Consider the following 18520-nt stretch of genomic DNA (forward strand, 5'->3'; position numbering starts at 1 on the left):
TGAAAGGTGCTTTGCTATATTTTGGCCCAAATGAATTTAGTTGATTCCTGTTATTCTCCAGGACTCTCAGTCTTATTCAGTTGTTTCATCTTTGAGATTTTTCTTCTCCTTTTCTGTGGAGCAAGAAGGCAAATTGAACACAACTAGCATTTTCTCTACAGAACTCCTTGTAGAATCTCAGTTCGGTTTAGTTGCTCAGTCGTGTCTGACTCTTTGCTACCCCAGGGACTGCAGCATGCCAGGCTTCCCTGTCCATCACCAACCCCCAGAGCTTGCTCAAGCTCATGTCCATGGAGTCAGTGATGCCATCCAATCATCCCATCCTCTGTTGTCCCCCTCTCTTCCTGCCTCCAATCTCTCCCAGCATCAGGGTCATTGCCAATGAGGCAGTTCTTTGCATCAGATGGCCAAAGTATTGAGCTTCAGCTTCAGCGTGAGTCCTTCTAATGAGTGTTCAGGACTGATTTCCTTTAGGATTGACTGGTTTGATCTCCTTGCCATCCAAGGGACTCTCAAGAGCTTTCTCCACACCACAGTTCAAAAGCATCAGTTCTTCGGTGCTCTCTTTCCCCATCTGATGTTATTACAGAGATCACTCAGCAGTCCTAAAAGTGCTGTCTTTGATCAGCTTTTCACTGTTTCTTGACCCTCCCTCAGGTCCTTTTCGATATATGCTCATTTTGCACACAGCTCAGCTCTGTGCTGTCCATGTGCAGAGCAGCACCACAAGTAGAAAGTTAAAAGTGGTTGATGACTAGAATGTTTACCAAAGATTAACATGTGGTTGAGAGTTGAAATACCTTAAGATACCATTCAGGTTCACAGCTCTTTTAAGTCAGACTTACCTATCATTTTCCTGTATGTATTTTTCTGTTGTAACATCCATACCTTCCTTTCAAATAGATTTGTTAGGGAACAGTTTCTTCTGTCCTAGCATTCTCCATTCTCCTGTTGGCATTCTTGTTTTAGCTCCTGCTCTTTGGTTTACAGACTTGTTATCACCCTTATCTACTAAGAACCTTTGCGGGCAGGCAGAAGAGAATTAAGGAAAGATATGGGAGAGTCCAGCTACTTGGCTTTATTTCTTCCTTTCCTATCAGAGGACAGAATTCTTGTGAATTATTAGATATTCTAGGAGTCTGGCCAAATGTTCATTTGATAATAGCTTTTAAAACTTTTATTCTACCTAGTGTTATTCTAGATATTTTCCAGAAAGGAATACCTCTGTGTCTTCTACACAATTACAGAATCTAACACTGTACTGACATGTCCACAGAATAATAGCATTAACCTAATACATGGACATTGAGTTTGTATCTTCAAGCCTATTTTGTGTATAATAAAACAGAGATTCCATCTTCTTTGTTGTTACAGGCTTTCTGTATTCTGCCACACCAGGAACAGACATGTGCTTTGCTCGACAACATAACACTTCTGACAATAACAACCAGTGTTTACTGGGAGCCAATGGGAATATTTTATTGCACCTCAATCCTCAGAAGCCAGGGGCTATTGATAACCAGCCACTAGTAACTCAAGAACCAGTAAAGGTAAGTAATTTGACATCTCTTTCAAGTTGCTAATAAATTTCATTCTAAAGAGTTCAGCACATAGAAAATGTTTGTGATTCATTTTATTAACCTGTTGTAGATAGAAATGTTTCTGTGAGAGTATTTTATGACTTACTACTTGCATAGACTCGGTTTAGTGATCCTTGGAAATGTTATTTTTCTTTCTTAGAACAGCTGCTATGAAAATGTAGTTTCACGTGTATATGAAAAAAGCTTTTTAAACAAATAATACTTTTGACTGTTGGAAAGAAGTCTATGAAAGCCATCCTTAATATTTTCAAATGTTCCAGTGATTTTCTTTCAAGTGGTTTACCTTGAGTTTCCTTTCTTAAATAGTTTATTTTGAAAGTTCAAAATAAAAACCTTTTAGAAAATTATTTTTTTTCCTCGTAATGTGAAACTGAGTAGTGACATGTGTTTATTTTCCTGTGTCTAGGTTTTGTTAAAACACAAGAGACTAATTTTAAAAAGCCAACATTTGGGGGATTTCCCTGATAGTCCAGTGGTTAGGACTCCGAGCTTTCACTGCTGTGGGCCTGGGTTCCATCCCTGGTCGGGAAACTTAAGGTCCCACAAGCCAAGAGGTGGGGCCAAAAAAAAAAGTCGACATTTACATTCCATTCTTTCTAAGGCTACATCATTAACATTAGAAGGAGGACGATTAAAACGAACCCCACAGCTGGTCCATGGAAGAGATTATGAGATGGTCCCAGAACCTGTATGGAGAGCACTTTATCACTGGTATGGAGCAAACCTGGCCCTACCTAGACCTGTAAGTACAGCCAGTATTGCCTTATATAAGCAGCATTTATAATAGGTCCTTCTATTAATTCACTATATGAACCTCACTGCCCACAAATTAGTTCTTAACCAAGATAGAGCTTTTGATACCTGTTCAAATTAGTTGAATAAATTTTAGATTCTTTTATGTTCATTCATTCATTTACTCATACATTTATTGAGCACTGTATTAGATACTAACCACAAAATGATATTCCGTTGGGAATGGGCAACTTATATAAAGCGGAGGAAATAATCACTGGACTAAATAGAGTCAAGGAATTATGAGGCTAGGCAATTACATAAGTCATCCACACAAACACAGACATTAAGATAATGCAGAACTTAGACTGGAGCAGAAGTCTGAGAGCCAGTGCCAAGACGTTCAGAGTGGTGCAGATGTTATTTCTAAACCTGTTATTCCCATTAGCCACACAGACATCCACTTAGCTGTTCTGGATTTTGTGGTTTGTCTGTTTGAAGGAGGGACATAACAAGATCACAACAGATGATAATAATAATTCAAAGCCGGTGAATTCTGATTGTGACCATTAATAGAATGAGTCGTTTAGAGCATAAGTAAAATGCTCTGAAGTAATTTAAAGGGCTTGGAGTGTGTAATATCAAAATATTAGTTAACTCTACAGCATCATTTTGCTTATACAGTAAACAGCGGTATTCATTGCCTTGAATACTCTTTACATTATTGATGCAGTAAAATACTTTATAAGCAGATTCTTTTGCTATATCAAAAAACACTCTCCCTTATATAATGTCCAAACTAGAACTTTTTTATACCAGGAAGGTTTTACATGGATAAAATATAGTAAGTTAGATCACTTCCAAAAAGAGTAAAACTCTGCTGTATATCCATAGTCTATAATTTTAATAATGATTATGTTATTAATACTTATGTTTACAAAAATTATGTTTAAATCTTAATCAGGAATTTAGGGTTTGTATTTGTTGCCTCCAAAAGGTTTTTACTATATTTATCAACAGAACTCCTAGGTAGTTACATGTAAATATGAATATACATAGATGTATATGTATCCATATTCTTTATTTATTGGGGTTTGGGGTAGTCCTTGAATTAATCACTTAATTTCTGGGACTTTCCTGCTCTATCTAATATTCTGTACCTGTAAGGGAATCATTGTGATAATTGGATAGATGTTTGATGGATAGATGGATAGATAGATGCAGTTTGATATTTTAGAGTCTGCCTGGATTCACACTGAGTTCAGTTCAGTTCAGTTGCCCAGTCGTGTCCAACTCTTTGCTACCCCATGGACTGCAGTACACCAGGCTTCCCTGTCCTTCACCAACTTCTGGAACTTACTCAAACTCATGTCCATCAAGCCGGTGATGCCATCCAACCATCTCATCCTCTGTCGTCCCTTCTCCTCCTGCCTTCCAATCTTTCCCAGCATCAGGGTCTTTTCCAATGAGTAAGTTGTTCGCATCAGGTGGCTTCAGGACTGATTTCCTTTAGGATTTATTGGCTTGATACCCTTGCAGTCCAAGGGACTCTCAAGAGTCTTCTCCAACACCACAGTTCAAAAGCATCAGTATTTTAATCTCTAAATCTTAGTTTCCTCTTCTGTAAAATGGAATTAACAATAGTATCTACCTCATTAGACTTGTTTTGATAAGTAAATAATCCATATGAGTAGCACAGCATCTGAGTTATAGTAATGGTCAGTAGCAAATTTTGCCTGTTGCTGCTGTCATCATCATTATAATTGTTAAATGAGTTTTTTCAAAGTCTCGCAAAAGGTCATGCTTTTTAACATTGATATCAGATAAATATTAGTTAAGCTACCATTTTACTACATTAAAGCTTCATTTGCTGATTTGACAATATTTTTCACCTCTAAATAGGATAATTTGCCTGATTTCAGGAAAAATTGCTGTAAAAACACTTAAAGTATGGGGTTCCATGTTAAAGAATACTAAATTTGCCACAGCAAGGTTAAAAATCAGTACTTTCATCGTCATGTTTACATAAATCACACCATTTTAAAAAAAAATAACTTTAATTCTTGTGAACAAGCTCAATAACAAATTGAGCAATGTAAAAAAGAACAAAGAAAATAAAAACCATATCCTACTCCTTAAGAAGTAATTACTATTAACATTTCAGTGTATGTCTTCCCAAACATTCCTCTGTGCCTATTCATATACAAATTAGTATAAATAATTTTATGAAATTGAATCATATTATGCTTACTGTCTTACAATCTTTTCAATCTAAGATAGGTGTTATCGGTATCTTTCTAAGTTAATAACTCATAATTTATTAACCAGTCACCATGGATGGGCAACTAGTTTGCATCTAGATTTTCGTTGTTTAAAACGATTTTCTGGTCAATATTCTCTTCTCCAACGTGTGATGATCTCTTTCAGATAAATTCCTGTAAATGGAATTGCATTTATTGTTATCAAGTTGTAGTTCAATTAGTTCATAGACACGAATAATTAAAATGTAAATAAATATGTGTGTATGTTTGATTATGCATGAATGTATAAGAATTTGTTGATCTGTAATTTGCTCATAAAATCACTTATCTTGAAAAGTAAGCTACACATTTAAAAGTTATTTCATTATCAGTTCAGATTCTGCCAAAAGTATGTTTTCTGTGTAGCCTGATAACTACAGGTACAGAATTATTGATCTTTCCCCAAATCACAGTTAAACTGAAGTCCTAAGAAAATTTGACTGTTGGCTTTGTAGCTCTCAGTGACTCTCTAGAAGAAATGGAGAGACTTTTGTTTTTCTCCATTGGTCTTACTGTTGGGGAGAGCTCCTTTTACTGCTTATTATTTAAATAGTAGTTGATAAAGCTTCCAAGTGGAGCTTTTGTAGTATACGATAGCATATCAGAACATGCAGAATACTTTAAAGAAATTGTCCTAAAGGTTTGGTTTGTATCATTGTTTTTATCTGGCTCTTTACTGCCCCCTCTTGATATTAAAAAATGCTCTGTTGCAGAATACATTGATTTCTAAAGCAAAAGAAAATGAAAGCCCAATTACTTGAGGTTGTTAAAGATTCTGTAAGATTTTATGTTTTAGAGAGTTTGAGGACTTCCCTGGTGGCCCAGTGGTGGAGAATCCACCTGCCAATGCAGAGGACGTGGGTTCAATCCCTGTCGTGATAAATATACCCCACATGCCACTGATGAACTATAATCCATGTGCCACACTGCTGAGCCTGTGTTGTAGAGCCCGTGAGGGCTGTTTCAACCATGTGACTTTCGGTTTAGTACATCCAGTTTAGTTGTTACAAAAAAATATATGAACAGTCCAGTTAAAGAAAACATAGATAGTAAATTTTAACATGGAAACATTTTTGTTCTCACTACTAATACAAGAAATAAAATTTAAAGTACATTTAAAATATTCTTTATATGTATTAAAAAAATTAAAGTCATGTCCAGTGATAAGGTTTTGTGAAAGTAATACATTCATATATCTCTGGGAATATTGTAAATTGCTGCATTTTGGGTGGCCATATAACTTATGGAGTTAATGACATGAATGCGTATGTGCTCAGTGACTTTAATCTTGTGCGACTTTTGTGACCCTATGGACTATCCCTCCAGGCTGCCCTGTCCTTGGGACTCCCCAGGCAAGACTGATGAATAATCCTGTACTCTTACTTGTGACTCCATTCCTAAGAATTTGTCCTCTAAAAGAACATCATTTTTCTATATGAGATATATAAAAGTGAAAAGAGTTATTGTGTGAGAGTACTAGAATTGTAGGTAATATTTAAAATTTTCCCCTTAATATTGATATTACTTGCTTTTAAATGAAGGGGGAGAAAATACCTACCAGGAATCCTAATCCTGGAAAATGGACTTAGATGCAGGAGCCTGAGGGCCTATAAACCCATGTCATATAAACTGGCAACTTTCTGCCCTATAGGCAGTGAACCTTTTGAACATTTTATTTTGGAAGTAAATATCAGAAATTAGTTTAAAATGGCAGGTTTTATTTCTTTTATAGTGATCACTTCATATATTTTAAAACAACAGGTGATTAAAAATAGCAAGACAGAAATCCCAGAACTGGAATTGTTTCCTCGCTATCTTCTCTTCCTGAGACAGCAGCCTGCCACTCGGACACAGCAGTCTAACATCTGGGTGAATATGGGTATGATGAGCCTGAGAGTGTTTCCTCAGCATTTACCAAGAGGTAACTTAAGAATGCAGCAAGAATACTGTGCATTTCCTTGAAAATAATAAAAATGGAAACCAGTTTGCTCCAAGTCTGGTGCCACTATACTAATACACATTTTCATCTGTTTTCATACAGAATCAGAAAACCTCTTATGGGCCTTAGATCTACGGTCATGCGCAAGACTAGCTGGGGTAGAGGCAAAGTCCCAGCAGCAAACTGAAAAGGGTTGTTTCCTTTTCTGGCTTGCAAACATACAAAGATAATAAGCAGAAATGAATTCTACATACTTGGTTTCTTTGAGAAGAAGCCGTTGTAAATTATGTGCTTGACCTCAGTTAGAGTCTGCCAGCCAGTGACTGTTCTTTTCAACTCCACTCAGATTTCTAAGAAGTAATTTCTTAGGCAATATCCTCTTCTTGTGTGTGTGTGTTGAGTTTTTTGTTTTGGGGGGGTTTTGTAACAGAACATCATATATTTCTCATGCTAGGCCCAAGGAGCCTTTATAACAGATAATACAAAGGAAAAGATCTGGTTTTGAAAATGAAAGTGACACATTTTCTTCAAAAACATCAAGCCTATCAAAATGATATATAAATAGGTTTCCATTTTAATGTCATAGATGCAAAAAGTTCCCTTTCGATTTCTCTCTGAGGTTAAATTTTACCAATGGGCCAGGCTTGCTCTGTGCTTTTGAGTTACAAATATTTCTTCAGCAAAAATAATGAGTTCATCCATTTACACAAAATCTTGGACTGTGTTAACAGTACCATAATGTTACTATGATCACTGTAACTTATTATGCCAAAACCACCTATGAACCCAAACCAACCCTGTAAATATCATTCCTCCTTTGAAATTTAGTAGGATTAGTTTTATTTCATCATTAAAGATTATATTCAGATAATATATGGAAATTCTTACATGTACTGTTTGGATCACTCTAGTGGCTCAGACAGTAAAGCGTCTATCTGCAATGCAGAAGACCCAGGTTCGATCCCTGGGTTGGGAAGATCCCCTGGAGAAGGAAATGGCAGCCCACTCCAGTATTCTTGCCTGGAAGATCCCATGGATCTCAGAGCCTTGTAGGCTACCGTCCATGGGGTCGCAAAGAGTCGGACATGACTGAGCGACTTCACTTTCACTATACCAAAGCAGTGCCCTCAAACTTTGTCTTTAGGTAACAGATTATAATCAAAAAATAGTGAAATAAGAATATCTCTGAAACACTCTTGATTTAATTTTCCATTGAATAATATCAATAGTATTTGCCTTTCTTTCATGGCACCCATAGTACATATATTTTTCAATTCTCTTTGAAAGATAACATGAGAGGCAAGATGTGTTGTTGCGCTTTTAGTAAGTATTCTTTATAACTCTTGTGCTGATCCTAGATTTTTGCTGCTGTAAATTCCACTAGATTTTTTGGTGCTATTCAAAAGTATGAAATTATGTATAATAAGTGGCTGCCTGTTTAATGAGCTGTGCTACAAAAACTGTCTAGAATTCAAATAAATTTCTTATATGGCTTAGGACAATAGAAATTGACTTGGACACTAGCAAATGCTTCTGAATCCTACAACTGTATAGTCATTATGCTCCAAATTTGTTCTTAATTTGAAATTTTATTTCTTACTAATTAGTTACGAAATCAATCATTAATCATTTTGAAGTTTATAAAAATATGCTTTCTTGCTGTAATCTTATAACTAATCCTCTGATGTGTATTTAGAGAAATTTGCCCTTTTGTTTTCTTCTAGGATTATCCTTTGCTTGCTGATAGTAAATGATTTGCTTTGCTAGCGTTTAAAAGTTAATCATAGTTGGGTTTTGTTCTCCATACGTAGTTTTCATCTTTCTTTCTAATTTATCACAGCCATTTACTGGGCTCTTTTATTCCTTTTCGGCTTCCCTAGTTGCTCAGACAGTAAAGAATCCACCTGAAATGCAGGAAACCTGGGCTCAGTCCCTGGGTTGAGATCCCCTGGAGGAGGGCATGACAGCACACTCCAGTATTCTTGTCTGGAGAATCCCCATGGATAAAGGAGCCTGGCAGGGCTATAGTCCACGGGGTCACAGAGTCGGACACGACTGAGTGATTAAGCACACAATTTATTCCTTTTGAAGTGACAGGTTTCCAAACCTTACTACAGTTATCGATGACTTAATGGTAGCCTTTTTAACAGACAAAGCTACAGAAGTCATTGTTAAATGATTTTTCAGCCTATTTTAGGTGAGTTAATTCTTGGAAGCTCTGAAAAAGTAGATGATGCCAGTGCTTTTCTCCTCTGTTTAGTAAGTAAAGACTCAAAGCACATTTAATGGGAGGAAAAAAAGCTAAGTCACCATTGAATGGGTGGAAAATTACCTGGAGTGTATAATTGTACCCTTAATAGATTATATTGATACATTGAGTGTATTTTTGTTTTGGGTTGCTCAGTGAACTAAATATAACCTCTTATAGGCAGAGATGACCATTTTAAGCTAAAGCTTTTGTCTAGATTTTTGGCTGAATAGTTATCCAGGGTTTAGCAGATAGTTTTAGCAACCTGTTTTTGATTTCCATAATCTCTTGTGATTTTATCCCCCTTTTCTTTTGAAATATATGGTTAGACTTGATACATTCTTCCTTTAGTCTTTACTCTTTCCCTTTATTGCCTCTTTTTGTTTGCACTTTGAGCACTTCAGGAATTCAAGGTCATGTCTACTGTCCTCTTATTGAGTAGATAGGCCTTATGGTTCTCCCTAGTACCTTTCAATAGGGCAGTTTCTTTTTTGTCATGGGATGTTTCTTGGCTTACTTTAAAACTCTGTTGGCCATGTCATTCTAAGTCAAAGTTTCTTGAGTAATTGTGCCACAGTGGACCAGGTAATTGGGCCACTTAATGAGAGTGAGGGATTAGCAATTCAAAGATAGTTTATTTTAAGAAAGTAGATCAGGTGAATCCAATTATCCTTCTGTGGCGTTCAAATCCAGTCCCATTTCCCAGTGTAAGACTCTTCCCCATTCTTTAACACTGAGTTTTGATTTTGCTATTGAGTATGACCCAGCTGAGGGCCAATAAATCAGTGCTCATTATTTGCCACTCTTCTTGGATTCCAGATAGTGCCAATTATTTGTGTGTCTGATTTTGTTATTCTTCCTTTCAAAGTTAAGACTTACTCTAAGATGCTTAGGTCTGCTATCTTCATTTTAAAGCTTCTTAAAATTTCTTAATTTATAAAATTATTAAATCTGTAATTCTTATTTCTCATTATTATTTCCTAAAATAGTATGGTCCCCATTACTAAAAGTGGTGCTTTCTCTTTTTTTAACATCTGCCTTTTTCCTTACTGTGATTACTACGACCATAGGAAATGTCCCTTCTCCGAATGCACCATTAAAGCGGGTCTTAGCCTATACAGGCTGTTTTAGTCGAATGCAGACCATCAAGGAAATTCATGAATATCTATCTCAGAGGCTGCGCATCAAAGAGGAAGATATGCGCCTGTGGCTATACAACAGTGAGGTAAGAGGCATGTCAGTCAAGGAAAGTCCTCCTTGTTAGATCCATGTTTCATTAATTGTTCATGGACAGTACAATCTTATAAAATTATTATTATAAAGTAACAATAAATATATCTTTTTAACAAATAGTTTATTTTGGATTTGTCTTAAAGTAAGGTATGCACATATTAAAAAAAAATTTAAACAATATGAAAGTATGTGGTGAAAATTCTTCCCATCCTCTGACCTCTGTCTTCCATTCTCCTTAGAGGCAGTGCTTTTAATTATTTATGTATTCTTCCTAACACATGCAATATGTTTTCATTTTACTCTGAAATTGGATGGTAAGTAGTTGTAACCAGTTCTATCTCCTAGTTCCTTCTTTCTTACATCCTTCTTTGGTCACCATTGAGAACTGAGAAGCAGTATAGTAAAGAAAGTTGAGAGCACAGCTCCTGGCACCTCGCTGCCAAGGATTAAGTCCTGACTGTCTCTCACCTGTTAGTTAACTAACCAAGGACAAGTCCCTTAACTCTCTGTCACAGTTTTTCCATGAGTAAATGGGAAAATAATAGTATTTCCCTTAGGATAGTTGTAAGAATTAGATGAGTTAATTTTCTGAGCACTTTAGACAGGGTGAGTGTCAACAAAATGTATAATTCTTTTGTATGGCATTTGGTTTTACATTTTCATTTCCTAGTTAGTGATCAAGGTCCATCTTGATCTGAGTTAACATTTTGATCTGAGTAAACATTTACTCAGTTTAGTATATACTTACTATATATTAATCAAGACTTCTTTTCTGTAAGCGGTTTAGAAAATCTAAACCTCAGTGAATTTTGGTTTGTGTGATCAGTCTTTCCTGGTCTCCCCAAAATGAGATATAATTTTTTTAGAAACATAAAATATGTGTTTACAGAGTATAGATTGTCTCTCCCTCATCTTGCCACCAAAATTATAAGTACTTTTGAATAACTGTAATATGCTAAATGTCTGTACATGAGTTATGTACCTTCAAGGAATTTTTTAAATTGTCATTCATTTTTATTTCAGCATTTGTTTCAAAGTTAGTAATTAAACTAACAAAACATTTCCTCCTCCATATACAGAATTACCTCACTCTCCTGGATGATGAGGATCACAGATTGGAATATTTGAAAATCCAGGATGAGCAGCACCTGGTAATTGAAGGTACAAGATGGAAGCATACATCTGTATTAGATTTTTAGGGGAAGAAAGAAAGGTTTAATTACTCACTGATAATCTCCTTCATGGGGCTTCCCAGATGGTGCAGTGGTAAAGAATCCACCTGCCAAGGCAGGAGATGCAGGTTCAATCCCTGGGTCGGGAAGATGCCCTGGAGCGGGAAATGGCAACCTGCTCCTACTTTGTTCTTGCCTGGAAGATTCCATGATGTTGCAAAGAGTCGAAGACGACTGAGCGACTGAGCATGACAAACCTACTTTATAGTTTTTTCCAACTGGTATTTGATCACTGTATTCTTCATAGTAAAGAAAACCCATTAAACCTTTATGTAATCCTTTTGTAATGGAATACTATTTAGATTGTTTTAAGAGGAAAAACATATCTACATTCATTATCTGGCAAGGGTGGAAACAGTTGTAAAAACAATTGAATTCAGTTATAAGTTTACAGTTTATTAAAATTTTCAAGCTGCCTCCTTGACTTTGAATGAGGAGATTAACATTCTTGCATTGTTAGTGATGCAGGCTTTTCATTAGTCCTCAACACTGATCAAGAAAGCTTAGCTCAAGTAAGCATACATTTACACACTGGCATGTACAAATCACTGAAAATTTAGTGTGTCTTTTCTCAAGATTCATGAAATGTTCCTAGCTGCCTTTGTATTAAAATGAATACTCTGGCAGCTTCACCATTTAAGAAAGAATTGTAAAAAAGAAAGAAGAAAGAATTGTGATAGTTCCAGTGTTTTAGGCTTAAGAATTTTAACTCCTTCTATTGAAGGTTGAGTATAATTTTACTTCAGGTATGCAATTGAGGAATTAGTTTACTAATTAATTCTAATCACTGACTATAAAGCCCCCTGTCTAAAGAATTGGAATGGTTTCAGAGCCAGTTACCAAAAGAAATTTTTTTTCAGTTTCTGGTTTAGAAATAAGTTTTTGTTTTTAAACAGAACACTTGAGTGGGTGTGATTTGATTGGATAAGAGATTAACACATTATTATCTTTCTAGTTCGCAACAAAGATATGAGTTGGCCTGAAGAAATGTCCTTTATAGCAAACAGTAGTAAAATAGACAGACACAAGGGTAAGTTTCCACTGTATTTCTTTTTAAACAGATGATCTTAAAATTATTATTTTATGTTTTCTTCTTTCAACTGTTGAAGTGTTAACAAATTGTAGCTTTCCAGCTCAATAGTGATTAGGCCCCCTCTTATTTTTCTTTTTCCTGAAGCATCACATTTCTTTCTAACCTTGCAATTAAATTATTTATTCATTTTAAAAGATAACAATTCTAGGAGAGAATTGTTTGAACTCTAAAAAACTGTCAGAGCAGTTGAAGAGAATCATTGCTACTTCCAGAGCACGGATGAGCATAGATCCAGTAGATTATCGTGATTGCCGGTGAGGCTCCATGAAAAACTCCTACTTTAACAGTTCAGGACCCAACAGAAAATTATTATCTCCATTTAACCAATTAGAAAAATTATAAAAATCATTGCATTGAATACAAATAACCGTTTGGTCTATGACATCTTGCTGCAGCTAGGCTTCTGTTCTCATATTGTTTGTTCCAGTTCCTACAGAAAAGGGGGCCACAGGTCTGAGTAACCTGGGAAATACATGCTTCATGAATTCAAGCATCCAGTGTGTTAGTAACACGCAGCCACTGACACAGTATTTTATCTCAGGGAGACATCTTTATGAACTCAACAGGTAATCTTCCTTGAGTCATTGGCTCTTAACTTTCGTAATTTTGATATGAACCCAATATTACCTAAATCTGTTCTTTATTCACCCTGAGGGAGAAAATTCTTCATGCCCTGTTAAGCATGAAGTAAGCTTCCCTAGTGGCTTAGTGGTAAAGAATCTGCCTGCCAATGCAGGAGACATGGGTTCAATCCCTGGGTCAGGAAGATCCCCTGGAAAAGGAAATGGCAACCCACTCCTGTATTCTTGCCTGAGAATTTCATGGCAGAGGAGCCTGGTGGGCTACAATCCATGGGGTTGCAAAGAGTCAGACATGACTGAAGCAACTAAAGGACAAGGACCAAATGTTGCTTCTCTTGTTTTGAAAATGTATTTTGATGTGAGAAAACAGATACTAGGCATTTCTGTGTTCACATGATTGTGATTTATAAGAATCATTAAACAATACATTTTCCTCTCAAAACTTGTAGGACAAATCCCATTGGTATGAAGGGGCATATGGCTAAATGCTATGGGGATTTAGTACAGGAGCTTTGGAGTGGAACTCAGAAGAATGTCGCCCCATTAAAGCTTCGGGTAAGCATGTTAAAATAATATAAGGGTATTAAGTCTTAAGCAACTGTTTAATTTTCTTTGTTTTTTATATTTATCTTTTAATTTTAGCTTAATGTTTTTGGATCTTTCATAGACATAAACTTTTACTTGTTCAAATATAAGCAAAATACTCTTATAGACATAGTAGATAGAAAAAGTTCAGAAGTACAGTCTAAATTTGTTCAGAAGTACAGTCTAAATTTGGAAATTTCATTCATTTTACTAACTTATCAGGTATTTTACTTGTATATGTATACAAGTAAATATAGTGTGTGTATATAGTAAACTTTTCCTTTTTTGACCTTCACTATTATCAGTATTCTAACTGCAAGGTAGCCCTGAGTCTAATTAATGATACTCAGTACATTTCCCTGGTGGTCCAGTGGTTTATTAGATTCCTTGCTTCCAATGCAAGGGGCCTGGGTTTGATCCCTGGTCAAGGAACTAGATCCCACATGTCGCAATGAAGATTGGTCTGTGTGCTCTAGCTAAGACCTGGTGAAGCCAAATAAATAAATAATTTTTTTTAAAGGCAAGGCAAAAGCTTTTTAGGTTAAAAATTACTAATTATAGTAACTAAAAATTTGGCTACTTATCACTTACCAGCCACTGTCTGATTACTTTATGTGTATTAACTCATTTAATCTTCTAAATGGCCCCATAATATAAAGCAGTGTTATGATCCCCATTTTATGGCTCAGGAAACTAAGGCTAATAGCAGTTAAGTAGCCTATCCAAGGTTGAAAGCTAGTTAGTAAGTCCTCACAGTTGAATACTGGGCTATTCTGCCTCTAATAATAAAAGTTAGGATACAACAACACCAGAAAAGTTAATTGTAAAAGAAAACAGGGAATCTTCCAATGTGACCACATGCTATTTTAATATTTTCATCTTGTATCTTAAATAGCATCTATGTACCTAAAGAACTGTTTGCCTATATTGATACTAAACCAGGACATGGGACTAGCCATGATACTTTTTTTAGTGGGCTGGGGGAGCATCATTTGATATAAAGATTAGAAAAATTTCCTGATTATCCAAAATATGTTTGCTGAAATAGACTAAGTACTATATTGTTTGGGCTTCCCTGGTAGCTCAGCTGGTAAAGAATCCATGTGCAGTGCAGGGGACCCCAGTTCGATTCCTGGGTTGGAAAGATCTGCTAGAGAAGGGATAGGCTACCCACTCCAGTATTCTTGGGCTTCCTTGGTGGCTCAGCTGGTAAAGAATCCGCCTGCAGTTTGGTAGACCTGGATTCGATCCCTGGGTTGGGAAGATCCCCTGGAGAAGGGAATGGCTGGCCACTCCAGTATTCTGGCCTGGAGGATCCCGTGGACTGTATAGTTTACTTATTCTCATGTCTCTGATTGAATTATGGGTATGGTCATTCTCAATTTGGGGGGCTAGCAAATAACGAGTTTGATTCCTTTTACATTTATAGTGGACCATAGCAAAATATGCTCCCAGGTTTAATGGGTTCCAACAACAAGACTCCCAAGAACTTCTGGCTTTTCTCTTGGATGGTCTGCATGAAGATCTCAACCGAGTCCATGAGAAGCCATATGTGGAACTAAAGGACAGTGATGGCAGACCAGACTGGGAAGTAGCTGCAGAGGTTTGTCACTTTTGAGTTTCTAATGTAAGCACAGATAAAATATTCTGGCCCCAAATAAGTTTTACGCAACTTAAATGCTGACTAAAGTGTTCTGTGATCAGAATTTTACTGTGAAAATGAAGGAATTTTATAATTCTCTGCTTATTTCTTGTTCTATAATCCTAAAACAAAGTATCCTTAATGAACATAGAAAAATGTTTCCCTTTTACATCACATATTTTGGGGAGAGGATGTAGGAATAATTATTCAGTAGAACTTTAGGAGTCCCCATAATTGCTAAAGTAATGTGTATAGTGACTAATAAGCATATTTTATGTGCCTTTAATGGACAAAGAACTCACCATTGTTACCATGGTAAAAAGAAAGAAAAGAAAGTAGGATTTTTCATCTGAATTTAGTATTTTATATATTGAGCAAAAAAGAAACACATTCTAAGGAATTTCCTGGCAGTCCAGTGGCAGAGTCCACGCTCTCATTGCAGGGGGCCCAGGTTGGATCCCTGCTTAGGGAACTAAGATCCGAGTGCTGCATGGTGTGGCCAAAAAAAAAAAAGAATTACATTCTATTCAGTCACTGGCTTTCTTTACTTTCTCAGCAGGCAATATAGTAGAAATTACATACCTGACTTGTAAATCTATAGACAGAAAGCTTATTTTTGAAGGAAAATTTAAGGATTATAATCTTGACATTAAATCTAATACATTTAACCATTGCCTTGAATTTTTGGAGAAAAGCTTATCTTTTGAATTTGGAGGGGATAAAAAAGTTCTCTAATCTTTTTTCTTCCTAGGCCTGGGATAATCATCTAAGGAGAAATAGATCAATTGTTGTGGATTTGTTCCATGGGCAGCTAAGGTCCCAAGTCAAATGCAAGACATGTGGGCATATAAGTGTCCGATTTGACCCTTTCAATTTTTTGTCTTTGCCACTACCAATGGACAGTTACATGCACTTAGAAATAACAGGTAAGTCACAAAGTTCTGAAACATTATTTAATTCCTTTGTTTGTTACCTTGTATTCAGTCAGCTTGAATTGGTAAGTTTAGTCATTTGTTCATAGTAAGTTCTCATAGAGATTGGTAGTCAGCATGTTATAGTTTTTTAAAAATTTTATTGGAGTATAATTGATTTACAGTGTTCTGTAATGATAACAAGTCTGGTTTCAGGCATGATTTGAGGTTTGAAAGACTTGAACATGCCTCCACTTTTGTGCTCATTGAGTTCTCTTAATTTTAAATGTGCCAGAAGTTCTCTTGAAAAATCTTGCAAAGCCACTCACACTTCTTTATCGAGTAAACATACAAAAATAATGATTTCACTTAATATTATTTTAAACACTATCTGTTGTAGTGTGTACATATAAAATAAAAATTCTAGACAAATGTTTACTAGTTGCAAGTCTCACACAGGTATAAAGCTTTCAGTGAAACCTGAATTTTACTAATAAAAATCTTTTCTCTTTACTAGTTATTAAGCTGGATGGTACTACCCCTGTACGATATGGACTAAGACTGAATATGGATGAAAAGTACACAGGTTTAAAAAAACAGCTGAGCGATCTCTGTGGACTTAAATCAGAACAAATCCTTCTTGCCGAAGTACATGGTTCCAACATAAAGGTGATATTAACTATTCTCCCTGGGAAACCCTTGATTCCTTCAAAAATCACAGTTTTCTCAATTAATTATTGTGTTAAATGACCAAGGGAGATAATAAAACACAACGAAAACTGGAAAAAAAATTGTAATGCTTTTCATTCTAGAAGAAACTAAAAGAGTTGTCCACCAAACTAAAAGAGTAAAATGATGGTGATATTTTTAATGAAGAGAAACATGTAAGCCCAGAGCTACCTATATGGAGCGATCCACCTATGTCAGTACAGTCTAAATTTACCCCAAGGACCGCCAGTGCTTTGTTTTACCCTCTTATGTGTTACTACTTTTCCTAGAATTCTTTAAGTATTTTACGTATTTATGAATGTGTGTTCTTAGTACTTATTTATAAATATATATACCTGGCTTTAAACACACTAAGAGGGTAAAAACAAAGTGATGCAAATCACTTCTTCCTCCATACCAGCTAGAGAGAGAAGCAATTCAATAAATAAGTTGCCCTAAATTGAGTTCCTGCCATTGGTATTATTTATATTCATCTTCAGGATTTTTAAACAAACTCCTGCCTCCTTAACATTTTTTTTCATGTGAAATGCAGAGATGAGATCTTTGGGGATTTGGGGTTTAGATTTTTGAAATGAAGGGCAAAATTTAAGTCAGTTATACACATCATACTTCCTTCCTATGAAAGGGGATAATGGTTCCTCCAATAAGGTTAGTTTTCATTCAGTTTATCAAACCTGCATCTTTTAGTTATTTTAGAAAATTTATTCAGACATCTTGTTTGCTTTACTGAGAAAAGAATCTAAGACATTTGCTTCAAATATATCAGAGATGATTCTCCATTTTATCTGAAACATCTCCCTCTTCTCCTCTTGCTTCTTTTTCTGTAGAATTTTCCTCAGGACAACCAGAAAGTACGGCTCTCAGTGAGTGGATTTTTGTGTGCATTTGAAATTCCCATCCCTGGATCTCCAGTTTCAGCTTCTAGTCCAATACAGACAGGTAAGAGAGAACTAGAGCTCTTTCTCATGATTTTAGCTTTGAATAATAGTCTAAGGGTTGTCATTCTTTTTCGGCTTTTGTTTAGGCTAAAAATATTAGAGAAAAAAATTTACAGCAGAAGAATTTTGGCGCCTGTAGGAAACCGTAGTGATCATCTTAAATTCTTCATTTTATTGATGAGGAACCTAAAATTCAGAGAACCTAAGTTGGATAGGTAGTTCTTAGCTAAATCTACCACTGGAATTCAGATCTTTTAACTCTCTTATCTAATACTAACATGGCAACAGATGGTATGAGAGAAATGTGCTTTAGAAAACAGAATAGTGAATTTGACTAAAAAATAAATTTGTTTATACTCTGATATTTATATGGTCATTCATATAATTTAATATGGTCATCCAGTTAGTCTTCTTGGCCATCGTCTCTTCTTTTTATTGTTGATAATTAGATTTCCCAGCTATCGAAGGCTTCAAAGAGAAGGGGGCTCCTCTCATTAGTGCTCAGTAGATAGTACTGATGGTGGGTTGGTGGATGATTTATTATTGCTTTTTTGTTTATATCATTTATATCACTGTCCTATAGAACTCTCTGCAATGATGAAAACTTTCTTTAATCTTTGCCATCCAATAGAGTATCCAATAGTCACAACTGTTTAGCATTTGAACTGTGGCTAGTAAAACTAAGAAAATGCATTTGTAATTTAAAAAGCAACCTCTTTCATCAGTTATAACAAATGTTTCATTCTGGTGGGGGAG

General features: G+C 35.8%; 1 protein-coding gene across 2 annotated transcripts in view; it reads left to right on the forward strand.

Moving 5' to 3' along the window:
- The window catches only part of USP32 (ubiquitin specific peptidase 32), a 196795-nt gene that overhangs the window by 155761 nt on the left and 22514 nt on the right, over window positions 1-18520 (forward strand). The window contains exons 14-25 of one of the 2 annotated variants that reach the window (XM_052657209.1): window positions 1375-1550; window positions 2203-2343; window positions 6395-6554; window positions 9891-10045; window positions 11133-11214; window positions 12241-12315; window positions 12806-12944; window positions 13409-13514; window positions 14974-15147; window positions 15938-16112; window positions 16615-16766; window positions 17654-17765. In XM_052657209.1, coding sequence (XP_052513169.1) covers window positions 1375-1550; window positions 2203-2343; window positions 6395-6554; window positions 9891-10045; window positions 11133-11214; window positions 12241-12315; window positions 12806-12944; window positions 13409-13514; window positions 14974-15147; window positions 15938-16112; window positions 16615-16766; window positions 17654-17765 — 1647 coding nt within the window. The remainder of the gene's footprint in view (window positions 1-1374; window positions 1551-2202; window positions 2344-6394; window positions 6555-9890; window positions 10046-11132; window positions 11215-12240; window positions 12316-12805; window positions 12945-13408; window positions 13515-14973; window positions 15148-15937; window positions 16113-16614; window positions 16767-17653; window positions 17766-18520) is intronic. The other variant, XM_052657210.1, reaches the window with a different exon arrangement.

This window comes from Budorcas taxicolor, chromosome 19, assembly GCF_023091745.1.
Source record: "Budorcas taxicolor isolate Tak-1 chromosome 19, Takin1.1, whole genome shotgun sequence".
NCBI lineage: Eukaryota > Metazoa > Chordata > Mammalia > Artiodactyla > Bovidae > Budorcas > Budorcas taxicolor.